Source organism: Mytilus californianus, unplaced genomic scaffold, assembly GCF_021869535.1.
Source record: "Mytilus californianus isolate M0D057914Y unplaced genomic scaffold, xbMytCali1.0.p SCAF_7, whole genome shotgun sequence".
Classification (NCBI taxonomy): domain Eukaryota; kingdom Metazoa; phylum Mollusca; class Bivalvia; order Mytilida; family Mytilidae; genus Mytilus; species Mytilus californianus.
In genome coordinates this window covers 105,448,714-105,471,706 of record NW_026262723.1, presented here as the reverse complement: position 1 = coordinate 105,471,706, position 22,993 = coordinate 105,448,714, and the positions used below count along the sequence as shown (strand labels likewise).

Here is a 22,993-nt window from a genome sequence, read left to right as displayed (position 1 = left end):
CACAAGATTGTTTAATGTCAGGTAAACACTGGTATAAACACTTCCCGAGAAAATGATATGGTCAATATGTGTCATCCAAAAATTTCATGCAGAAAGAACACATTTCTCATGTATGTATAGTTCTGATGTATATATCTTTTTAGTTTTAACAAATAATGTAACTTATTGTTTATGATAATTCTGTTAATAGTCTCTCATAATTCTTAATAGAAAGGCATTTAATAAATTGAGTGAAAGGTTCTCTCAAGTTTAAATGGAAAAAGGAACGGAAAACCAATTATTTTCCCCATAAGTTCAATGCACTCTCATCATAATTGAAAGGGAGATTTTTTGGTTCCGTATTATAAACTGCCAAATTTCAATAGCTTTCTCATATTTGTAGCCCCTTCATGGTTTTATGGGATAATTCATGAAGGGTCATGGTCGGAAATTAAGAGAGCAATTTTGTTTTTAGTTTTAATATGGTCAATTCAATCTCTCTCTGGTTAACATCGAAAATGAAATTTGGACCATTTACTCAGATAACCATCCACCATACACATTTCAAAATCATACACAATTTTATAAAAAAAATTTAAAGTTTAATGAAAACTCTTTGAATATACTAATAATTTCTACAGCCAAACTTCCACCCAAACCAACTATTTATATCTATGTAAGAGTTAAGTAATGGTTCTAAGTAATTAGTGATTACCTGTGATACAGACATTACGTTCACTAAAAATCTATAACATCAGTAAAGACACGGAATAGCGAACGAGCATAAACAACGTAAGATGAAGCCAAAGGAACACACATTTTTGATCATTTAACGAATAAATATCATCAAATAACGGTAATTTTTATTGGTCAATACTGAATTTGACCATAAACTGTCATTCATAATAATACAGGAACAATTCTGCTATCAATTGGTGCCCATAAAAATGCCTACAAACTGTCGATAAACGTTATTGCCGATTCGGACATAGATGTTGTCAAGAAAACAATTCACAGCTTCAATTCTCTTATTACACTAACAGTAAGTAATCTAAGCATATTTACCGTTCTCTATCGATTTATGAGTTTTGAACAGCGGTATACTACTGTTGCCTTTATTTCCAGTTTTCTATGTGTTTATATAGAAAAAAACATCTTCTATTTGTAAAATATCTTTTTGTAAGCACAACATTATCTAAATTAGTATAAAAGTCAAAACCATACTCTTTAAACTTTGTATCAATTCCAAAGCACTAATTTCTAATGTAATTAATCGCATTTCTGTGACACCATTTAAATGTTCTATAATTCAGTCTTTCTGTACACATTATATTGCATCAAGCCCAGTGTCTAAAAACTCAAGTTCACAGCTTAAAACTTGGTGGACTCCAACCTATATTGGGGCTTCGGTGGTCGAGTGATCTAATTTGTCGAACCATTCAACACTGAGGTTGTAATTTCGAATACCGCACCTTGCAGGCGTGCTCGACTCCAATCTTAATTGACTAGGATTGTTAGTTTTCCTACGGAAGGTCGGTGGTTCTATCCGGGCACTCCGGCGCTCTCCGCCACGAAATATCATAATAGTGCTAAAAGTGGCGTTAAACACCAATCAATCAATCAATCTCCAACCGTTTTCCCCATACATAGTAAAACTAAACCACATATATATGATTGCACAAGATTGTTTAATGTCAGGTAAACACTGGTATAAACACTTCCCGAGAAAATGATATGGTCAATATGTGTCATCCAAACATTTCATGCAGAAAGAACACATTTCTCATGTATGTATATCTCTGATGTATATATCTTTTTAGTTTTAACAAATAATGTAACTTATTGTTTATGATAATTCTGTTAATAGTCTCTCATAATTCTTAATAGAAAGGCATTTAATAAATTGAGTGAAAGGTTCTCTCAAGTTTAAATGGAAAAAGGAACGGAAAACCAATTATTTTCCCCATAAGTTCAATGCACTCTCATCATAATTGAAAGGGAGATTTTTTGGTTCCGTATTATAAACTGCCAAATTTCAATAGCTTTCTCATATTTGTAGCCCCTTCATGGTTTTATGGGATAATTCATGAAGGGTCATGGTCGGAAATTAAGAGAGCAATTTTGTTTTTAGTTTTAATATGGTCAATTCAATCTCTCTCTGGTTAACATCGAAAATGAAATTTGGACCATTTACTCAGATAACCATCCACCATATACATTTCAAAATCATACACAATTTTATAAAAAAAATTTAAAGTTTAATGAAAACTCTTTGAATATACTAATAATTTCTACAGCCAAACTTCCACCCAAACCAACTACTGTGGATTCATTTATTTTCGTGGGTACCAATTTTCGTGGATAAAGGAAAACTTACATGTTCGTTGATATTTAATTTCGTGGTTTTGACGAAGTCTGCATACAAGCCTATGGAAAATTTGTTATTCGTTGAAAATTTAATTTCGTGGTTCACCTGTACCCACGAAATCCACGAAAATTGGTATCCAACGAATAATAATGAATCCACAGTATTTATATCTATATAAGAGTTAAGTAATGGTTCTAAGTAATTAGTGATTACCTGTGATACAGACATTACGTTCACTAAAAATCTATAACATCAGTAAAAACACGGAATAGCGAACGAGCATAAACAACGTAAGATGGAGTAAAGGAACACAAATTTTTGATCATTTAACGAATAAATATCATCAAATAACGGTAATTTTTATTGGTCAATACTGAATTTGACCATAAACTGTCATTCATAATAATACAGGAACAATTCTGCTATCAATTGGTGCCCATAAAAATGCCTACAAACTGTCGATAAACGTTATTGCCGATTCGGACATAGATGTTGTCAAGAAAACAATTCACAGCTTCAATTCTCTTATTACACTAACAGTAAGTAATATAAGCATATTTACCGTTTTCATTACAGAAGAGGTTTAAACGAGTTGCAAACACGTAAATTTGAACTCAGATTAAAAAAAATGAAAACAACACTTTATAAGTTTTATGCGTCCGAAGTGCTTTTTTGTTTTTTGTTTGTTTGATAATAAAGTGTGAACGTGTAGTATGGTACAAAAAAAATCATCGTATATACCAGAATTAAAATTTTGTACGCAAAACGCGCGTTTCGCCTACAAAAGACTCATTAGCGACGCTTGAATAAAAAAGTAAAAAAAGTCCAAATAATACACGAAGTTGAAAAGCATAGAGGACCTAAAATTCCGAAAGATTTAGCCAAATACAGCTAATGGCATCTATTGGTGGGGCAGTAGCTATAGTGTAGTGTAGTGTCAGCCGAATTAAAACGACCATCAATAGCACGTATTTCATCTAAATCACCCAAAGAACTTTTTAAACTCCAAAACAGTAGTTAATTTCATTCTTTTTATAAGCTCCAATACGAAATTTTATGATGCTAAGTTCTTCGATAGTAGCTAGGGATCTAGTTAAAAGTACTGAAATATTATAAGTTGTAGAACACTTAACAAAGGCCGAGATAAAACGATACTTAAATTTTGTTGTGTAACATAGGTAACTAGCACATACGAGGGACCTTTAAATGTTAAACGAAGGCCTTAAGCTGAGATGTGCACGTGGTAATTTTGCTCTTCCAATTTTTTTGTTTTACCATTTTTTTTTGTTTCTGCTGATTGTCCTGAAAACTATTAAGTACATATATAGAGTATGGACAGCATGTATCAATGTTTTGCCTATTGATTGAAAACACGTGTATATAGACAGAAAAGCGCAATAGACAGAAAATAAGCAGCAAAATGATCATCAATTAAAAATATGCAAATCGCCAATCAACTTTTATGGTGTTAGTGTTACCAAGTCTTAAGTTTTTTATGTTGTGGTTTGTAGAATGTAGTTCGTCTTTTCGTCGTTTTTCGTTATTGTCATGGCATTGTCAGTTTCTCTTCAACTTATAAGTTTTGAATGTCACTTAAAAAGCTTACGCCTCTTTTATGAACGGATAACCTAATCAACCGATTTATTCACGGTATAAATGATTATATTCCTGATAAACATAAACTATTCATCACTGGACAATAAGTTAAAGATCAATGCTACTTTCGTATTGCACGAAAACCAATCCCAAAGTTTTTGCATTGAATTCCATTTTTGTAATTTTTTAAAAATCTTTCCAAAAAATTAAATTAAAAAAAAAAGTGAAAGATCAAAGTAAAAGTAAATTGAAAAGAGTCATCAACTCAATTATCACCTGCAGAGATTTCTGCTTTTTTTAATCTAAATTTAAAATTAAAAGTACATGTATTGTAAGTTACAGATAGACATCGTGATGAACCAGGAAGAAGACTTGTCATTATATTTGTTGTAGCAACATGTCATTAACTTGGTAGTTACCAATGCTACATCTAATTAAAAAATCATATTTGGTTGTAATAAAAAGAATTAATTTTCACTTATGTTAGAAATGCGTTAATTTAATAGCTGTATGTTTTCGTGCGGAACATGAATTATACACTCGTCACTTGTTTTGTATTTCAAATATTTAAACAATATCTTGTTTTGCTCAGAGTTAGTTTTGTTGTACACGTTTCCTCGACTGAAGCGATGGAATGAATATGTCACTCTTTTAAGCGCCATGAATTCCAAACTCATTATAAATTTTCTCAAACGAAATCGTTTAATCTACTGATTACATTGATCTGTTTGGTATAAGTATTATAACATTAAGTCTTACATATTTGCATCGGGTCTTCATACTCCCATTATTAATTTGTAGAAACTGTAAAATGCGTGTTAATGACTTGTTTAAGAAAGAATGGGGAACCACCAAAGACAAGCCTGTATAAAAGAGAGCCGCAAGTGTTTTAATATTTCCTGCAAATAGATATATTTATGAGATTTATATTTTTCTAGAATACCCTGGTTCTTGTTTCTTGTTATATATATAAAAAAGAAGACGTGGTATGATTGCCAATGAGACAACTCTCCACAAGAGACCAAATGACACAGAAATTAACAACTATAGGTCACCGTACGGCCTTCAACAATGAGCAAGGCCCATACCGCACAGTCAGCTATTAAAGGCCCCGAAATGACAATGTAAAACAATTCAAACGATAAAACTAACGGCCTTGTTATGCATACATTGGCTTAAATACTAAGGGTAACCACCGTTAGTGCAATCAAACTCTTGATTATAAATTTTAAATGTTTTATTTCAGTTTGGATTTAAAACTTTTACTTTATAAATTTGTAAAACGAACATTTTTTCTGTTAAGAAGGATACAGTCATACTTTCAATTGGTACATTGCATACAATCAAAATCATTACAAACACAAGAAAAAAATCTATTATTTCGTACTAAAAATATATCATTAACACGTTTTTGTCCTCTCACACACGAACATTGAAATAGGAAGCCATCTATTTTAATTTGATTTTAATTAAACGTTTGAAAGTTTAAATTTTTCACAAATGTATCGATTATGGTTACTTTTCCATTATGTAAACATGATAACCATTCTTAAACAAGACGAAAAAAATAAAAAATGTCTCTGTTGACAGAAATTAATCCTGATTTCAGATAAAACTGTATAATTCTAAGATTTAAAGCCTGACAGGTATAATAATTGTTAACCAGATGCTACAACTCTAGTCTTATGTAAGGTTTTCTTTACAGAAAAAGATAATATTTTTTCTCGAGAGTATTCGAAATTTACATTACCGAATAATTTTGTCAAGACAAGTTATTAGGTATGATACCTCTAAAATTTTCTCTTATATTTAGATAAACAAATAACGCAACTGTCTAAGGTAACAGTAATACTATAACAATACTTTGGTAGTTTATATATTATTCGCACAGTATTATTTCTAAATAAAAAAAAATAAAACAAACAAAGCAAAACAACAAACAACAAACAAATAAATAGTAGTTAGTGAACTACAAAACAAATAAAATCTGGATAATAGGACTTCAATAGGTGTTACCTTCCTTTAAAACAAAAGTTACATTTAAGGTTTTTCTACAGTCGAGTTCAGCATCTTATTTGAAAATATCATGTTTCTCGTACAACATTATGTATTAGAAGGTATTTGTCGTCCTATCTTGTAGGTCTATGTAAATAGAACCAAAACATTAAATTATGAACTTCTATATCATCATCAATTTAAAACCGGGCTTCAGAGTTATCATGAATGTACCTATACGTGAATCAGAGTTGAATTCAGAGATTTCTACTCAGCAAAATAAATAACGCACCAATTCTTCCATATGTAAGTTTGATGATTTCGTGTTTTTGCTAAACATTTGTAAAACTCTAGTATTTTTTAAGCGTTAAATTGAAACTAATCCACAGGTTTACAGAGAAATTTTCGTTTTAGTGCAGACAATGAGTACTTCATCTAAAAAAGTTAATTATCAAAAGTCTTGGACAAATCAATTACAAATTGGTCATTAGAAAAAAAAATTGATTAAGAAACTGGTCATCAAAGTCATATCAAGTGATTTGTTTGATTCAAACACGAAATTCTCTGATATTGACATCATCAAGATGCAATAATCTTTTTGACAGCTTATTTGATATTTTGAAGAATGTGCTTTTCAAATAGACAATTGACATTAATAACGAAACAGATGGTGTTTCGGTCTTGTCGAATCGATTCTATGGTTCCTCTGCAACAGACTTCCTAAAGGTGTTTCTAAAAAAATATAGAAGACGCTGGGATAAACCTTTATCTTCACGTTTTACCGTGAAGACAATATCTTTTCGCTGTAAAGTTAAAAAATTGACTTATCTATCCCATATAACTTGAAATAAAGAGTACTGAAAACACAAGTAAGTTTGCGTCATGATTTTACAATTCGACTATGTTTTGTCAACGAGAGGAATCACCAACACGGAAGTCACCACATTTAGCATAAATTAATATGTTCATTTTCAAAATCACTGGAAACACTATATTTTTTCTACATGGCTTATCCTCACCCGATTTCAGAAAAATTTAAATATAATTATTTTATTACGTAGATTAAAGATTTACAATATTTTTTTAAACATGTTGAATGTCAAAATATAACTGTCTTCATTTTTTTTACTCATTAAACGGACGTACCTTCTTTTTCATGAAAAGGATTGACCTGCAATGCTATGCTATGTCAAAATGTCTTCACTATAAAGTAATTTTTATTTATTACTCTTCATTTTATAGATTTTTTTCTCTCACTATTTTCTTAATCTGACGTCATTTTAAAAATATGAAATACTTGCGTGAAGGACAGAGAAGTCAAAAGCTTTCATATTATTGCTCGAGGAGAGGGACATAAATGTAATATGCTTTAAAAGATCTTCTCAATTTTCATCTGAATCACACTCTAGAGTTTCACAGTAACTGAGAAATCTGCGTTTGATTCAGTCCAGATAAAATAAAGCGATTACAGTGTACCGATAATCTCCTAGATAAATCAGAAGACACAAATCAAAATAGATATTATTCATTGGAAAGATGTTTTCTGGAAGATTTGAAACACCAAGCAACATTTCAAGGCTATTTATATAATTTTGATATCTATAGATAAAACATTATTGTAATGGAGATAGGAAAAGTGTTAAGCCACATAATTAAAGATATTCATGTGAATCCAAACATAAAATTTCAGTTTGAAGTAAAGAACACCGAATGAGAAATCTTAGGTCAATGTCAGACACACATTTTATTATTTATTATATTGGTTTTTTTATACAAATGTTTTAAGCTGTTGTTCATAGATTCTATTCATTGCTATATAATTGAATGATAAATCCTTTATTTTATTATCCACGCTATGAGGACCCCATTGGAAATTAAAAAAATTCTTCATGGGTCCTCTTTGGGTTAAGGCGTTAGATACCTACATTCACAATCATTACTATATTCTAAGGTTTCATTTAGCTTTGTTTCTAAATCGTCATATGTATTTACCTGAATCAACATTATCACTACTATCATTATTATTATTTAATTTGGTCTTAGAATGACTGTTGAGATTCATTAATTTTTAATTGTATGAATTACCTTACATTTTAGCAAATTTAATATTATATTTGTTTGTTTTGTTAACATATTGTTGTCAATATAATGGAATTCTATGCGACTGTCATACAAGGGAGAGGTTTAGCTAGCTATAAAACCAGGTTTAATCCACCATTTTCTACATAAGAAAATACCTGTACCAAGTCAGGAATATGACAGTTGTCTTCCATTCGTGTGATGTGTTTGAGCTTTTGATTTTGCCATTTGAAAAGGGACTTTCTGTTTTGAATTTTCCTCGGAGTTCGGTATTTTTGTTATTTTACTTTTTAAAAGTAGACTTTAATCTTATTTTTGAAATATTGTTAAGTTATTATTCACAAAAAAGTGAGAACTGTATTTTAGTTATATACTACCAGCTGTATCCATATAATAAAATATTTTTGGATTAAATATAACGAAATATTCTACAAAAATATGTTGGGTTGTTTAGTATTATTACGGCGCAAACATAGTATTGAATTGTTAATAATTCCCCTGTTTTTACACTTTTTAATAGATATATATGAACCAAGTTTGATTTTCAGACTGAATAAAACAGCACTGATTGAAACGATAAAGTAAAAAAAAAATACTTCAAACGAATTCGCCTACTTAGCATATGAGATTTAGACGTCATCATGGTTATGGTGCTTAAATTATGGAAAAGTTATTATTATGGTTTGTATATATATATATATATATAACTAAAAATCATAGATTAAATCATGATAGTGACAAAGCACGCTTTATTATTTTCAGATTAAATTTTCCTTGTTTTTTACATGGAATTAGAAATTAACTTATAAAATGAAATCCGATTTTGCTATTTTACAGCATTTTAACAGCAAATTACCGTAGCGTAGTTTGCATCAGAAAAGAGGGAGATGTAAAAGAGACAGCAGATAACGAAGGGACAATCATAAGTCATGAATGCCATGAATTGATACAATGAACAAACAATATCATGGTCACAAAAAAAACCAATTAAAAACAAACGTCCACAAAACGCTATATATAAAATTAAAACCCAGATCCCCATCAAACATCGTTTTTACACATGTATCCGGAGAGGTAAACAGTTCATCATTACAGCTTGCTTTACGTTGTTTATGGCAAATAAGTATTCGGTTATAAGTCGCAATCTTTGATGTCATTATCCAAGAAATGTAGACAAAATTGAGTCTAGGGTAATTAAAACATATATGTGGCCATCTCTGACACAGACATTCCGTACCGGTCAACTTAATCATAATGGCGTTTATAAAACCACCCAAGGGATACTTTCAACTTTACCATTTTAATGATTTGGCATTTCAGAACAATGACAAGACAATTCATTTTATCTTTGTTTAAATCAAAAAGAAAAAGAAAAAAACCGTTTTCCGTCAACTTTATTAAGTGTCCTTGGAGTATATATTAATTTTGTTTTTAAATTATCAATACTTAATTCAAACAGTTTTTGTAATATGATGTACACAGCAAATAATGATATTGTATGAAGTTTTCAATTTGTTTGTCATGGAAGTAAAACAGTTGTTCAGCACCATTGTTTTTTTTTAAATAAAGAACTATACTGAGAGTGCAAAGATCAAATAATTCTGATATGTATCATGGGGTCCACAGCTTTAACCCGTATAAAACAAAGGAACAATCGTAGTTTTAAGTGATTTTCAAAGCTTAGTACAAAAGAGACTGGTATGATTATTTGTCACCAGCTGTCAGTGATGTGAAGTTTTTTAAATAATGTATTATATTCCGAAAATATTTCCCAATACAATTTATTAAGTATTGTTATATAATAAAACGGAAAAATAGTATAAAATTACAGAAAAATTCCATGGATAATACACATTTTAATATATATATATATATATAATATTAATTGTCGAAATCCGGATATGGTGTACAAATTTTTGCACCTCATGTTTGCGGTATACCATCTTTTCCGCAGGTTTATTGTTTTCTGTTTGGTAATAAATTAATAATAAGATCTATTTTGTAACATCTTATGGGTTGTTCGACCTGCTAGTCAAATGCGTTTTGTTAAAATATACTTTTTCACTCATTTGGTCTTTTGGAAAATGTTGTTTGTGCTGTATTTAGACCCCTCTACCAAGAAATTTGTTTTGCATGCACACGTATAAAAATTGCGGTTTTTATCCAACGCAATCATAGGTTTGAACGTTGTTTTCAATTTAGACTTGTTTATATATATATATACATATATATATAAACTTTACATTGACCAATAAGTCACTGATTTGAGTGTAAATAAAACAAGTAAGACGAACAAAATTTATTCGGCATGTGATATTCAGACTTCATAGTACTTAAGCACGAATAATGTTATATACATATATAATTAGAGTGATGGCTCAAATCAAACTAATGACAAGTAACGCTATAATATTGTAAGATTACATTTTCCTTTGTTTCTGAAAATAAACAATAACATATATGAAAAAAAAACCACTCAACTTCAAATAACAGATATGAATAGAAGGAGTTTAGGTTTACTGTTGACACTAAAGGAATCGCAAGTCCTGGGAATATCTTTTCATTGGAAAATATACTTAATGGCATGTAAATCATTTCCTGACAAAGTCCCCAACTGCATCCATCAGTAACCTGAAGTTCTTCCTCCAGTTGATTAGCTGGGAAATTGAATGCTTCGGGATTTTGGCAAACAACTCTCTAAGTTGTTCACTGTTTACGATGTCAAAGATCCCGCTTTAAAATAACCAGCGGGACCATTTTTGTATGGGACAATGCCCATAAGCATTCGGAGGATTGGATTTTACATCCTTGAAGGTAAAGGTCTTTTTAACCCTCTTGTGGTTGAATATATAGGTTGTAGGCTATGTTTAAAGAAATGAAAAACAAATAACACTTTATAAATGTCGTGCGTTAGTAGCGCTCTGAAAACCAAGGATGTATAATACCCTAAGAACGTTTGGAGCTATAATACCAAAAGGGACCTAAAAGAATAACCAAATTTATCTTAAGTTCTTGTTGTGAACACCGTTGTCCTTCTAACACAATTGCTGGGTCCGAGTATCTGAAACCCTTTTCCATAACTGCTGAAGTGGATGTTGTAGTTGCTGCAGATTTTTCAGAGCCGGTTGAAGCTGGCGCATGCACAAATCAAAGACTTAGTGTTTAATTGGATATTTAAATAGCCAGGGTATGAAGTTTCATTTTGAAAGATAGACCAAAGAAGTAAAGGAAGTGTGTAGCCTTGCGTTATTATGCTCAAAATAGACCCAGATCGAAACTGAGGTTGAAGAATTTCATCCTCTCGATACCGAAAAATTGTTAAGATGACAGAATTATGAATCAGATATGTTCTTCTATTGTAGGATATTTTTCGTGCACACATTAACAATAAAATCCACTAAATCTTTCAATTTTTACGAGTACAACCATCCCGTCATTGAAACATACATTTAGCTGCATCAATGAACCACATGTTTTGCTAATTCTAAAGTCTAATGCCTTCTATTGTGCCAACGTTTGACATTTAAATCTTTGTACAGACGTTTAGAAAAAAAGTATAGCAAAGACATAACCTTCGTGAGCGTATGCATTGAAATAACAATACATCCTATTACTTGTGATAAAACTTGGTGAAAAAAATGATTTGCTTTTGCCATCTTTTTAATTTGTTGCAAAATTTGAACCTAGACGTACACATCTAGTACATCTATTGTTATTTGTATCTTTTTTTCATTTTAAAAAAAGTTTATTGAATTTTTTAACATTTGTTAATTTGGATATTTTTTTTTAATTTGGATACTAATAATGGGTCCTTTATCTGGCCTCCTTCAGCATTAGTAGATTATGAAAATAGAACTGATTAGTACTTGTTAATAAATACCAAAGTATACATTACTAAATTATATTTTATTATTTTTTTCTATAGTTTCTGTCACTAAAGAACGACCCATATTTTGCAGAAGAAAAATAATAATACAGAAATCTACAATTTGGCAACAGTATATATGTTCACAGCCAAAATATGTCTTAATAAACCATTCAATACACTAGACAATGATACTTTTCTTTTGTTATATTAACACAAGCACTAATAATAATGAAAGCATATTACTATGTGGTTATCAGCACAAACAAATCAAAGAATAACAACAGAAAAAAATATAACAATATGATATATATTGAACATATATTGTGGTGTGGATAAAGCTAAACTATGAATAGCTAGGCTTAATTAGGTAATATTAAGTTCCTTTAGTAAAAAGTCCAGTATTATAAGCCAGGGGTCCCAACAAATAATGGTCAGGTGAAGAATCTTACTTATAAAAAAGTAGTCATTTTTTCTAATGACGTTAATACTCTTGATAATTTCATTTTGTGACGTTATGGAACAGTGAGATTGCATGATGACGCCACGTATGAAGAATATATCTTTTTGCATTCAAAAAGAATGCTAAAGTTTGTCTACATATAGTCTTAAAATCATCAGAGAAACAGATTACACACAGAAACTTGTGCAATACGATATGACTCTCAACAGTAAAATTTTCAATATTTTAAAAGCTCGAGTAGAGAAATATGACCTCAATCACAATCGATGCAGTGGTAGAATCCATATTTATCGCTTTGTTTTATCCTAATTTTAAATAAAAATATTTTGTGCCCGTTTCATTCTTTACTGAAATCAGTGAAGTTTGAACTTGTGTGGTGTTAAAAGCATATCGTGCACATTTTTTTCAAATCAAACTTTTTATTCAATATTAAGGACCATTTGTTTTCTATGTTGTGGTTTGTATTCAGTTGTTTGCCTTTTGAAAACAGATGTATCTTATATTTTAATTTTTTAATATTCTAAAGTGGGTATGTTTCAAGTCCTTATCCAATGTTTCCTATACAATTGTAAGAGACGAGTATTTTTACCTATACACCTACCAGGAATTAAACCTGTCTGATTCCTGTTTCTTATAATGGGCAAAACTGATACAACCTTGATTTGTCTCTTCGTGATCGATTTACGAGATTTGAACATCGGTAAATAAACTCATCATAGATACCAGGATTAAAATTTGTACGCAAGACGCGCGTTTCGTTTACATTAGACTCATCAGTGATGCTCTAATAAATAAGTTTTAAAGGCCAAATAAAGTCCGAAGTTGAAGATCATTGAGGACCCAAAATTCCGAAACATTTTGCCCAAAAAAAACTAAGGTAATCTATTTCTGGGCTAGAAATTCTTAATATTTCGAAAAATTCTAAGTGGTGTTAACCGTTAATTTAGGATAATGATAATATCCGTGATAATTCATGTCAACACAGAGGTACTGACTACTGGGCTGGTGCTACCCTCGGGGAGAAAACCTCCACCAGCAGTGGCATTGACCCAGTGGTTGTAAATAAACTCACCATAGATACCATAAACTATTGTCGCCTTAATTTGTACGCTCCGGTATACAGTTTTCTTTATGAACTGTCTTGGTTTATCTCCCTTTGGTATGCAAATTACACTACCATGTCTTTCAGTTATTGACAATTCTCCCTTTTTATAACCATTTAGTAAAGATCAACAAATTCACCTATATCTTTCCAGATGAATTTACAAGAGTCGTTTGTAAAACCATCTGACCCAGTGCTTTTGTCATTTTTCTTACTTAGCGAATCTGTTGTTAATTACTATAAGTAATCGCACCCTCCAACGATTCTTTTTTAGCAATATTGATCTTTTAATATCTATATTGGGAATTTCACTATTAAGATTAAAATTATTCAGACTATCTGATATTGTACTTAGCCTCTTCTAATGTTTTTCCTATTTACTGATAGTGTCCCCTTTTTCATTGACTAATTTTTGAAGTGTTTTATTTATGGAGTGTTTAGTTTCTAAATTTAGAAAAAAGTTTGAAGGTTTTTACCTTTTGAGTTCGGTATTTTTGATAATGCTTTTTTCTTCTTTTCTTTGAATTTTAGATCTGATGTAATATACTCTAACTATTTCTTGCCTTAATATTTTGAGATCTGATTTTTTTTTAACCTCAGTTAAAATTTTCTTCTGTTATAATTTTTTATGACTTCCGACAATATGTGTGCCTGTTTATTTTTACTCAGCTTACTACATTCTTTTTTTTTTAATGTTATTCCGTGTATTAAATGTATATTTGTTACAGTGAATTTGTATAATCAGGGATAATGTAGAATCCCTGATTTTTCAGGGATTTTGCATAATCACTAAAATCATTAGCGATTATATATAATCCTGAAAATGACCAGTGATTTTACATAATCACTGAAAATTTTAAGAATTATTTAACAAATTTTCTAGAATGTTTTTAGGGATTATCATTAATACAAAAATTCTCTGTTCGGTAAAAATAATCAAATACAGATAAATAAATCATATGTAAAACCTCTTTATGGTTAAAGCTGGGGTCACACATTCACGATTTTTACTGTCGTCCTTGATAGGAACATTCCCGATTGAAATTTGTCAAAAGTCTGATCAAGATCCTGTGAATCGTGGCTGGAAATTCAAACTTTAATTGAAATTTGTAAAAACATTTATCTAATCACGACAACAATAAGATATTGTTGTGGAAGCGTCCAAATTCAGCCGTTTCCAGAGGAATTTGTCCCGATTATCCCGTTCTTAATCCGATTCTAATCCGATTTGTATCTTTCGCATGGTAAAAAAAACGAGCGAATCTGTCCGACAGCGTCCCAATTCTGCCGAATGCGAGCCGACAGAAATCAGACATTGACCAGACAGTGAACCGACGCTGACGGAAGATATCCGTTAGAAAACCGTTTCACGTGATAGTCCCGTTCTATAAAAAAATCGCCATATTCGGGATATTCAGGTACTGTCGGAACGCAATTCTATCACAGTCTGCTGTACCGCATTGCAAACGGCTTTGTCTGGACTCAGTCGTATCGTGTTCTGTAATTGCCGGTACTCTGACATGGGTATTAATGCCGAATTTCGTATTAATAACGGGACTGTTCCGGAACAAAGACTGTTCGCATTCGGCAAGATCTGGATGCAATCTGGACTCAAGCGGCAAAAAAAAACAGCAATGGCAAATTTCTACAGATCATGCACGTTCCACAGGGCACCGTCCAGAAAACACAGAACATTGTTACGATTTCGATCCGATACAGCAGAATCTGTCACCACATAGTCACGATTACAATCCAGCTAGAAAAACTAGATGAATGTTACGGGACGCACCTAACTGTCGGGGGTGCTTGGCCGACCTCTCCGGACCATTCCAGATTCGTAGGAATCTGTTACGAACGTATACGACTGCGTTCAGACAATGATAGGACATTCAAGATCATTGGGGATAGTAATCCGACTTTTTCACTTTTCGTGTCTTAGCGCTGTCTGATCACAAACGGGAGCCATAATCGGCACTGTGTGAACGCCACATTAAGTGGACAGGTTTATCAAATCTTATTAAAGTGAACAGTTTTTCTGGTGATATTCTATTTAACTGTGTTAAACCACATTAACTCATAAACAAAAAAGTATCTTGAATTGAAATCAATATTCACAATTAATTATAAATGCACAGATCATGTAATTTGCTGTAAAACAAAGGGGATGAAAGTAAACGAACAAGGAATTCAAACTAAGCAAAAAATGCAATTAAACGTTCAGAAACACAAACAGAACACATGATTGACAGATTGAACACAGTTTTAGAGGAGGCTGTGATACCGATTCCGCATGTTGATCATGTAAAGGGAAACCCAAAAAAACATAATGGCAATCGTTCATAAAAGGGCTGAAAGGATAATGCCTGACTACGAAACATGAAATTATGCCCAGAAAATACACAGGAAATCAATTTGAGGTGTTTGATTGACCTTTTTAGCACCTTCAGATGTTTCGAATGAACACTTTATTTCTCTTCAAAGTGCAGTAAAATCAGATTCAATATGTGAAGACTAAGGATTATTTGGGGTTTTTTCTTTTGTTGCAGAAAAAGGATGCAGAGCAAATGTTTAACAGTAAAGGGTCTGGATGTGGTTTACAGAATAGAGAATAATTGACAAACAGTGCAAAAAAAGGGCCAATCAATAAAGAATAGACAAAAATAGACAAAAAGTAAGAATAGAGAATAACAGTGTGCTAAAATATACAGAATAGAGAATAATGGGCAAAATAAATAAAGCATATAGAAAAATGATCTTCAAAATTCAAGAATAAAGAAATAAGGGACCCTCCATAAAATAAATGATTTGTATTAGAATATTGTGCTTAAGATTTTAATATTTATGTTTCTAAAGATGCTTGAATATGATTTTATAAAATAACTTATTTTACTTTTATTCATTGTCTCTTCATTTTAGTTATTATGTATAATCCCTGAAATTTATTCTTGTGATTATGCATAATTCCTGAAAATTTAAGTAATTATATATAATCACTAAAGTTACCAATGATTATACATAATCCTTGAAAATTTCAGGGATTATATATTATCCTTAATTCTACAAATTCACTATAACATATTAATACATACAGAACTTGATGTCTGATTAGAGGCTCAGAGTCATTTTCTTGTCCCAGAAATTATTGAAACAGTTAAGTTCTTCAAGCCTTTAATAATTCTGTTCATTTTATTGATAAATGAATTTAATGCTTCAATCTAGACACTTTAATGCAGACATGTCAGTTATGATGTCGCTATGATGTCATGAAAAATAGTAATATGTTATCTAAAACTGCCATTTAACTGACGATTTTCGTCAAATTAAATACGCTCGTATTTAATTTGACGAAAATCATAAGTCAACGTTGATAAAACGAGACATCGGCAATAAAGCCTAGAAAAAGGGTAATTTTAATAATCTGCACGTCAAAAAAACAACATCTATAAATGAGATCTACATGTTTATACCATGACTACATTTTTTTGTGTTTTTGTTTTTGTTTGTACGACAAAGTTTATATCGCCTGTCAATTGATTAAGTGATTAAGAGGTTTCTCGTCTCACTGATCATTGTTTAAGTCTTTTAACCAAAAAAAATTAAAAAAAAAGAAGAAGAAAATACAGCAGCAGTAAAAGACATTATTATGACATGCATGAATGGAAAATATATTTCCTTTCCTAATAAATTATTCAACTGGTGAGGAATGTTTTTTGAAATATTGATTTGTTTCGTTATACGTTGTATGTGAACTCATAATTTTGAGTTGAAAAAAGAATCACCACTGTTTAACCAGTGAGTACTTCAGTTCAACATTAAAACCCTTTTACTACCCTTTAAACTAAAAGCAGAGTTAATATTCACATAGATTATAGAGTCAAATATGATATACTGTAAACATTTTTCAACAATTAAAAAAAAAATGCCATATATGCGATTTACTTTAGAATTCAGCATAGCGCAGTTGAAGATAGTTCTACAATTTGATTGTATTTATTTTTTTGCATCATTAGGCTTTTATAGTTTTGTCTCATACATAGAAACAAGTGTTATATTCTTAGAACAGTCATGAAGCTGTGGTACTATAAATTTTGGTGATGATTGAAATACTTTTTGAGACTGGATCAGGTGTGAAATTTATTCCAGGCAAATTTGCCCTTTGTTACACAAGATCCTACTAAGTGACATATACAATTCTACACAAGCCATTATCTCATTTTGATTACAATTGTTCCATTAAACATTTGAGAAAATAAAAACTAAACATAGAAAACCAATTTTAATCGAGCCATTGTTATTGTGCTCGATGTAATATTTGAGATATTACCTCTTCATCAGGAACGCTAGCACAGCCAAATATGGCTTTAATAGATACATTTCCTTGAGCTAAAGTTTACCGCCGTGAGGAGTGGAAGGAAAAGACCGTATTAAATTACACTGGCAGCAAAAGATATCTTTTGGGACTAAAGTTGGGGACATTGCATAGGCTGTTGATAACAAAAGAGCTCAATGGGAATATCAAATTGTATTGCGATCATTTATTTTATTTCTCTTTCTCAACCAAGTTAGGTAAATAAGATTAACAAACCTTGGCATCCGTTTTGAAGTTTCCCAATCCATGTATGGTTGAATCCGAGATGTAGTGATAACTGTACTCATAATTCTCCTGGAAGCGTATATATTTACAATTTACGATGCCGAATAAACAAGAAACAAAAAATAAAATGGACCTACACCAGTTCATCAATTTCATCCTTGTTTGGTATTCAGTCAATCATATCTGACTAAGTGTATGTGTTAATCTACAACAAGAAAGATTATTCAATGAAAAGTAAAATAACAAAAATACCGAACCCCAAGTAAAATTCAAAAGGAAAAGTCCCTTAACAAATAGAAAAATCAAAAGCTCAAACACATCATTCTAATGGAAAACTAATGCCATATTCCTGACTTGGTGCAGGCATTTCCTTAAGTAGAAAATGGTGAATTAAATAAAGGCAACAGTAGTATACCGTTGTTCAATAGTCATAAATCGATTTAACTGAAACAAATCCAGGTCACAAACCAAAACCGAGGGAAACACATCAACTATAAGAGGAAAACAACGGAACAACAGAAACACTGAACTGCTACAAAAACAAACGCCAACATACATATAAACGGACTATTTAATAACAACTGCCCTATTCCTGACTTAGTACAGGACATTTTAAGAAAAATGGTGGGTTGAACCTGGTTTAATGGCTAGACAAACCTCCCGCTTATATGGCAATGTTAAAAAATACCGCTAAAATGACAACACTACGAGACAGGAATACAGTACAAACAAACGCAAGTACACTCAGCACAGAGAAATACATAAATAAATAATACAAAGGTACATTACAACATGTAAACCGCAGAATACCAACGGACATCTCCCATAATTTAACGACAGCACAGGTCACCACAAATTGCGCGTCACAAGAACCAATAAAACAATAAATAAGAACCAATAAAACAAGAAATAAGAACCAATAAAACAATAAATAAGTACAAAAAAGTAATAAAAAAATATCTCTGATCCGAATACTTATTTAACTATCGCCTTACATAATTCATCAAACAAATTTCCGATAAGTTTATTTAACTATAGATCCATTTTCAAAATGTTTTTCCATATTTTTTAAAATTTACAATTAGACCGTTTCATATGTCTTTTTTGTCGTGTAACAGCATTATGACTAATGGTGAATCAAGTTGCAAATAATGTTTTAAATAGCAATAGTTGAGTTTGACCCAAAAAATAAAGAATCAAAGTTTTGCTGGTGGAATAGCAATGTTTTGCTTTTTAATCTATTCTAATTTATGTCGTTAACGCGAATCCTTTAAGGCAAAATGTAAAAGTTTTTTTTTCATATTTAAACTTTTTTTTTTTTTAATGATTTATTTAATAGAATTATGGTGTTAGTTAACCTTGGTAGTCTGATTTGGAAATATATCTTTGAAACTTAAACTTAACATATTTTCAATTATTCGATGTTTTGGAGTCAGGGAACCCAGCAAGAATACGTTCTCTAGAATGCTTGATGTCTTTAAACAAGCTTGTTTCTTCAATTGATATATTTTCTTTAAGAAAATTCTTAAATGGTTCAATATTTACCAGCATTACATTTTTACTCTGTATATATTATAGTTTGTTACGATCTGATAAGGTTTTTTTATGAATGTTTTCGGTGTTTTCTTTTTTGAAACATAACATTTTGATCTAATGCATTAAACGTAAAATTGTCGACATTGGTTTTATGTTTATCATTTTAATGCAATAATAATAAAATTTCAGAAGGTTTCAAAAACTATTTGATTTTTATCCTGTTCTGGAAATAAATACAAGGAAAATGACCACACTTATTTCAAGCTTGTATCTGTAGTTTAATAGCGTATTGTATAATAGTATAAACCTGGTTTTATAGCTAGATAAACCTCTCACTTGTATGACAATCGCATAAAATTCCATTATAGAGACAACAATGTGTCAGCAAAACAAACATACATAATAGGCAAAAATGTCAAAAGAAATCAATGAATATAGTTTTACATAAAAAAAAAAGCTTTTGAATATTCATAAACAAGTATTGGTTTCAATGTACAAAAGTTAAAGAAAGTTTAATTTAACACAGGCATGAACAGAATACCTAGATTTAACCTAATATCTTTGTTAAATTACTTCCATTTCATAATCCAGAACAAACTGCCATGAAGCGAAATTTGATATGCGGAATGTTTTTCTGTACATTTGAATGTAACGGTTTTAGATATAAAGTGTTCACTGTTTTTACATGAATGTGAATCGTTGATACCTAATACCTTCCACTTAAAAGAAATGACAAGTTATCTAATTATAGATATTTTACTGAAATAATCAAGAATATAATCATGACAAAAATGATTGTGAATACAACTTATAAGATTTTTCAATTTCGCAATTATGATACACTTGTAGAATTGTGAGCATAAGTAGTTAGCATGGTCATAAATATTCAAAAACTAAAAACACAAAAACACAAAAATCACAATGCATAGTAAGAGACGCTCACCCTGCCGATGCACCCGGTTTCGCTCCTTTGAGCGTTCATGCGATTCCCCTAATTTTTGTTTTTACCCGGATTTGTATGTTCGTACTGAACTTATGAGATTGGAACATTGGTAAACTTTTGGAGCCTCTATTTTACAACTCTAGATAAAGCAGACGAGAAAATGCAAACTCGACTAACGAAAGCTACATTTGTATACAGTCTAGTAGGCTGAGAGATATAGGGCGGTGTTGCGACAATTTTTCAGAAGCATTAGTTCGAATCCCGCTGTTGGAAGCACACAAATTTGCATGACGAGCATAATCATCCTTTACGACACAAAAATACCCAGCTGATCAGTAAAATATACCATCTACATGATACAATAAAATTTGGGGTGTATAACTTCGTACGTACGCCTTTAGTAATGAATAGTTTTTTTTGAGGATTTTAAAGATAACGGACTAATGAAACAAAACAACTTGTATGAATTGAGCATTTTAAACACACAAAGGATTTTCCTATTGTATAATCTAATTAAAAAAAAAGATTAACATTTGTTGTGCCTCACTATATGTCATAATGATATCATTTCAATATTCGTACGTAATAATCATTCATTAGTTCGTTGCATACATCTTTGAACTTGTATTGTTGTTTCTTTCCCCTTTTTATGCGGTGTTGTCACTTTAAGACGATTCGATGCCTACGAAATTTGCTGGTTGGTTGTCTTATTGAAACTTATATTTATATATTAAATACAACAGAAAAAATAAGGTCTGATATGTAAAATTACTTACCCAAAACCGGTATCGAAGATACTATTTACTTACTTTACTTTAAGACTCCCGTTGATACAAGATTTTTCAAAAACATTAAAAATTTGCATTAATGTCAAAAACTGTCTTATCAGAATTTTTAACACACTGTAACATTAAAGTATAAGATATATACCTTTTCAACACAAACATATCTGAAAATCTTTACCTTGTGAGTGAAACATATATAGAAGAATTTGGTCCTACCTTATTGAATCTTCAGTTATAATTTTAACTTAGCTCACATGAATCTTTCTTTGTTAGCCTTTTTATTAAACAAATCCTTTTGTCGACAATATGAACAATATTTGTAGGAGTGTTTTTTAAATGTTACAATTGGTCAAACAGACGAGGAAGTATAGGATTCATATTTAAAGTATTCCACAGCTAAAATTTGTTAACCGTAAACGATGCAGCATTTTTTAAATTGACTGTCAATAGAAAGGTAAGGAACATTATTATAAACATAAAGATATAATTTTTAATAGGGTTCTTCATTAATACCGAGGTTAATTGGGGAAAAAAAACCTAAATTCATATATTCACTATAAGATTTAAACTAATTAAAAATTTAACAAAAACTTTAATAAAATAAGGAAAATTAAAAAGACATTGTCCACCGGGAACATACAGATACTAACTGTGTTTATATTATACTTTGGTACACATATTGTCAAAAGAATACATTCGTTTATATGGTTGATGGTTAATAGATATAAAAAAAAATCAAAAAGCAGAAAACGAATAAGGCACGAAAGGGGAAATCCTTATAAAACATTTGAAAATCTAACGACCAATGGGCAATACTTATATAATTGGACCAGATTAACTAATTAAGGGTAAAACTTTTTAAATGTTATCGAATCCTTGTCTGCAATTTATATGAATATATAAATAGTCAAATATGTAACAAATAGTCTTCTTTATTTTGTTTCATTTATCATAATTATTTCGTTTTAACTATTTCACTTCGGTTGACTTAAAGATCTATATGTTACGCTTCCCGGAGGGTTATATTAATGAGTTGGTCATTACCAATCGGAATAAAACACAATTAAATGGCTGTAATAAAACTCATGCAATATTATCTTCAAAGACAAAAATGTCGCTTAGCACCTATCTTATTGACTGATATTTGAACATTATTATAAACATAAAGATATAATTTTTAATAGGGTTCTTCATTAATACCGAGGTTAATTGGGGAAAAAAAACCTAAATTCACATAAAAAAATTCGCCAATATATGAACTATGCATGTATAGTTTTAAGAACAAGAATTAATGAAAAAAGGAAAACATTTTAAGTATGTGAATTGTACTGAAGAAGATCCATTTACTGTGTACTGAGCTGCTTACAGTTTACTCTTCAACAAATCTAATAAATCATTTCCAACACATTTAAATCTTTAATTGGAAACATCTTTTGTTTTCTTCAATGTTAAAGAAAGTTTAATTCATATATACACTATTCTTTATAAAAGTTTAAAGATTTGTACAATGATACTAATAAAAGACAGAAATATATGAACAAGATGAAATGAAATCGTATTGAAAAATATTTCGGCTCGACAAACCACCTTCTTCAGTATACATTCTTTTTCACAGTGTAATAAAACAATACGAGTTCATTATGTGTTAAAAGGGCTCACTCTGAAGTTTCACTCTGCAATCCTCCACT

The 22,993-nt window shown here is 30.7% G+C and overlaps 2 protein-coding genes across 2 annotated transcripts in view; one reads left to right on the top strand and one right to left on the bottom strand.

Annotated features, from left to right (window-relative positions):
• LOC127709615 (uncharacterized) overlaps positions 1-21,668 on the bottom strand; it is a 164,652-nt gene extending 142,984 nt beyond the window's left edge. The window contains exons 1-2 of the mRNA XM_052215219.1: positions 21,522-21,668; positions 18,033-18,246 (exon numbers count right to left, since the gene is read on the bottom strand). Coding sequence (XP_052071179.1) covers positions 18,033-18,197 — 165 coding nt within the window. The 5' untranslated portion in view covers positions 18,198-18,246; positions 21,522-21,668. The remainder of the gene's footprint in view (positions 1-18,032; positions 18,247-21,521) is intronic.
• LOC127709343 (uncharacterized) overlaps positions 21,660-22,993 on the top strand; it is an 82,738-nt gene continuing 81,404 nt past the window's right edge. Inside the window, exon 1 of the mRNA XM_052214816.1 lies at positions 21,660-21,759. The gene's annotated coding sequence lies outside the window, so the exon portion shown is untranslated. The remainder of the gene's footprint in view (positions 21,760-22,993) is intronic.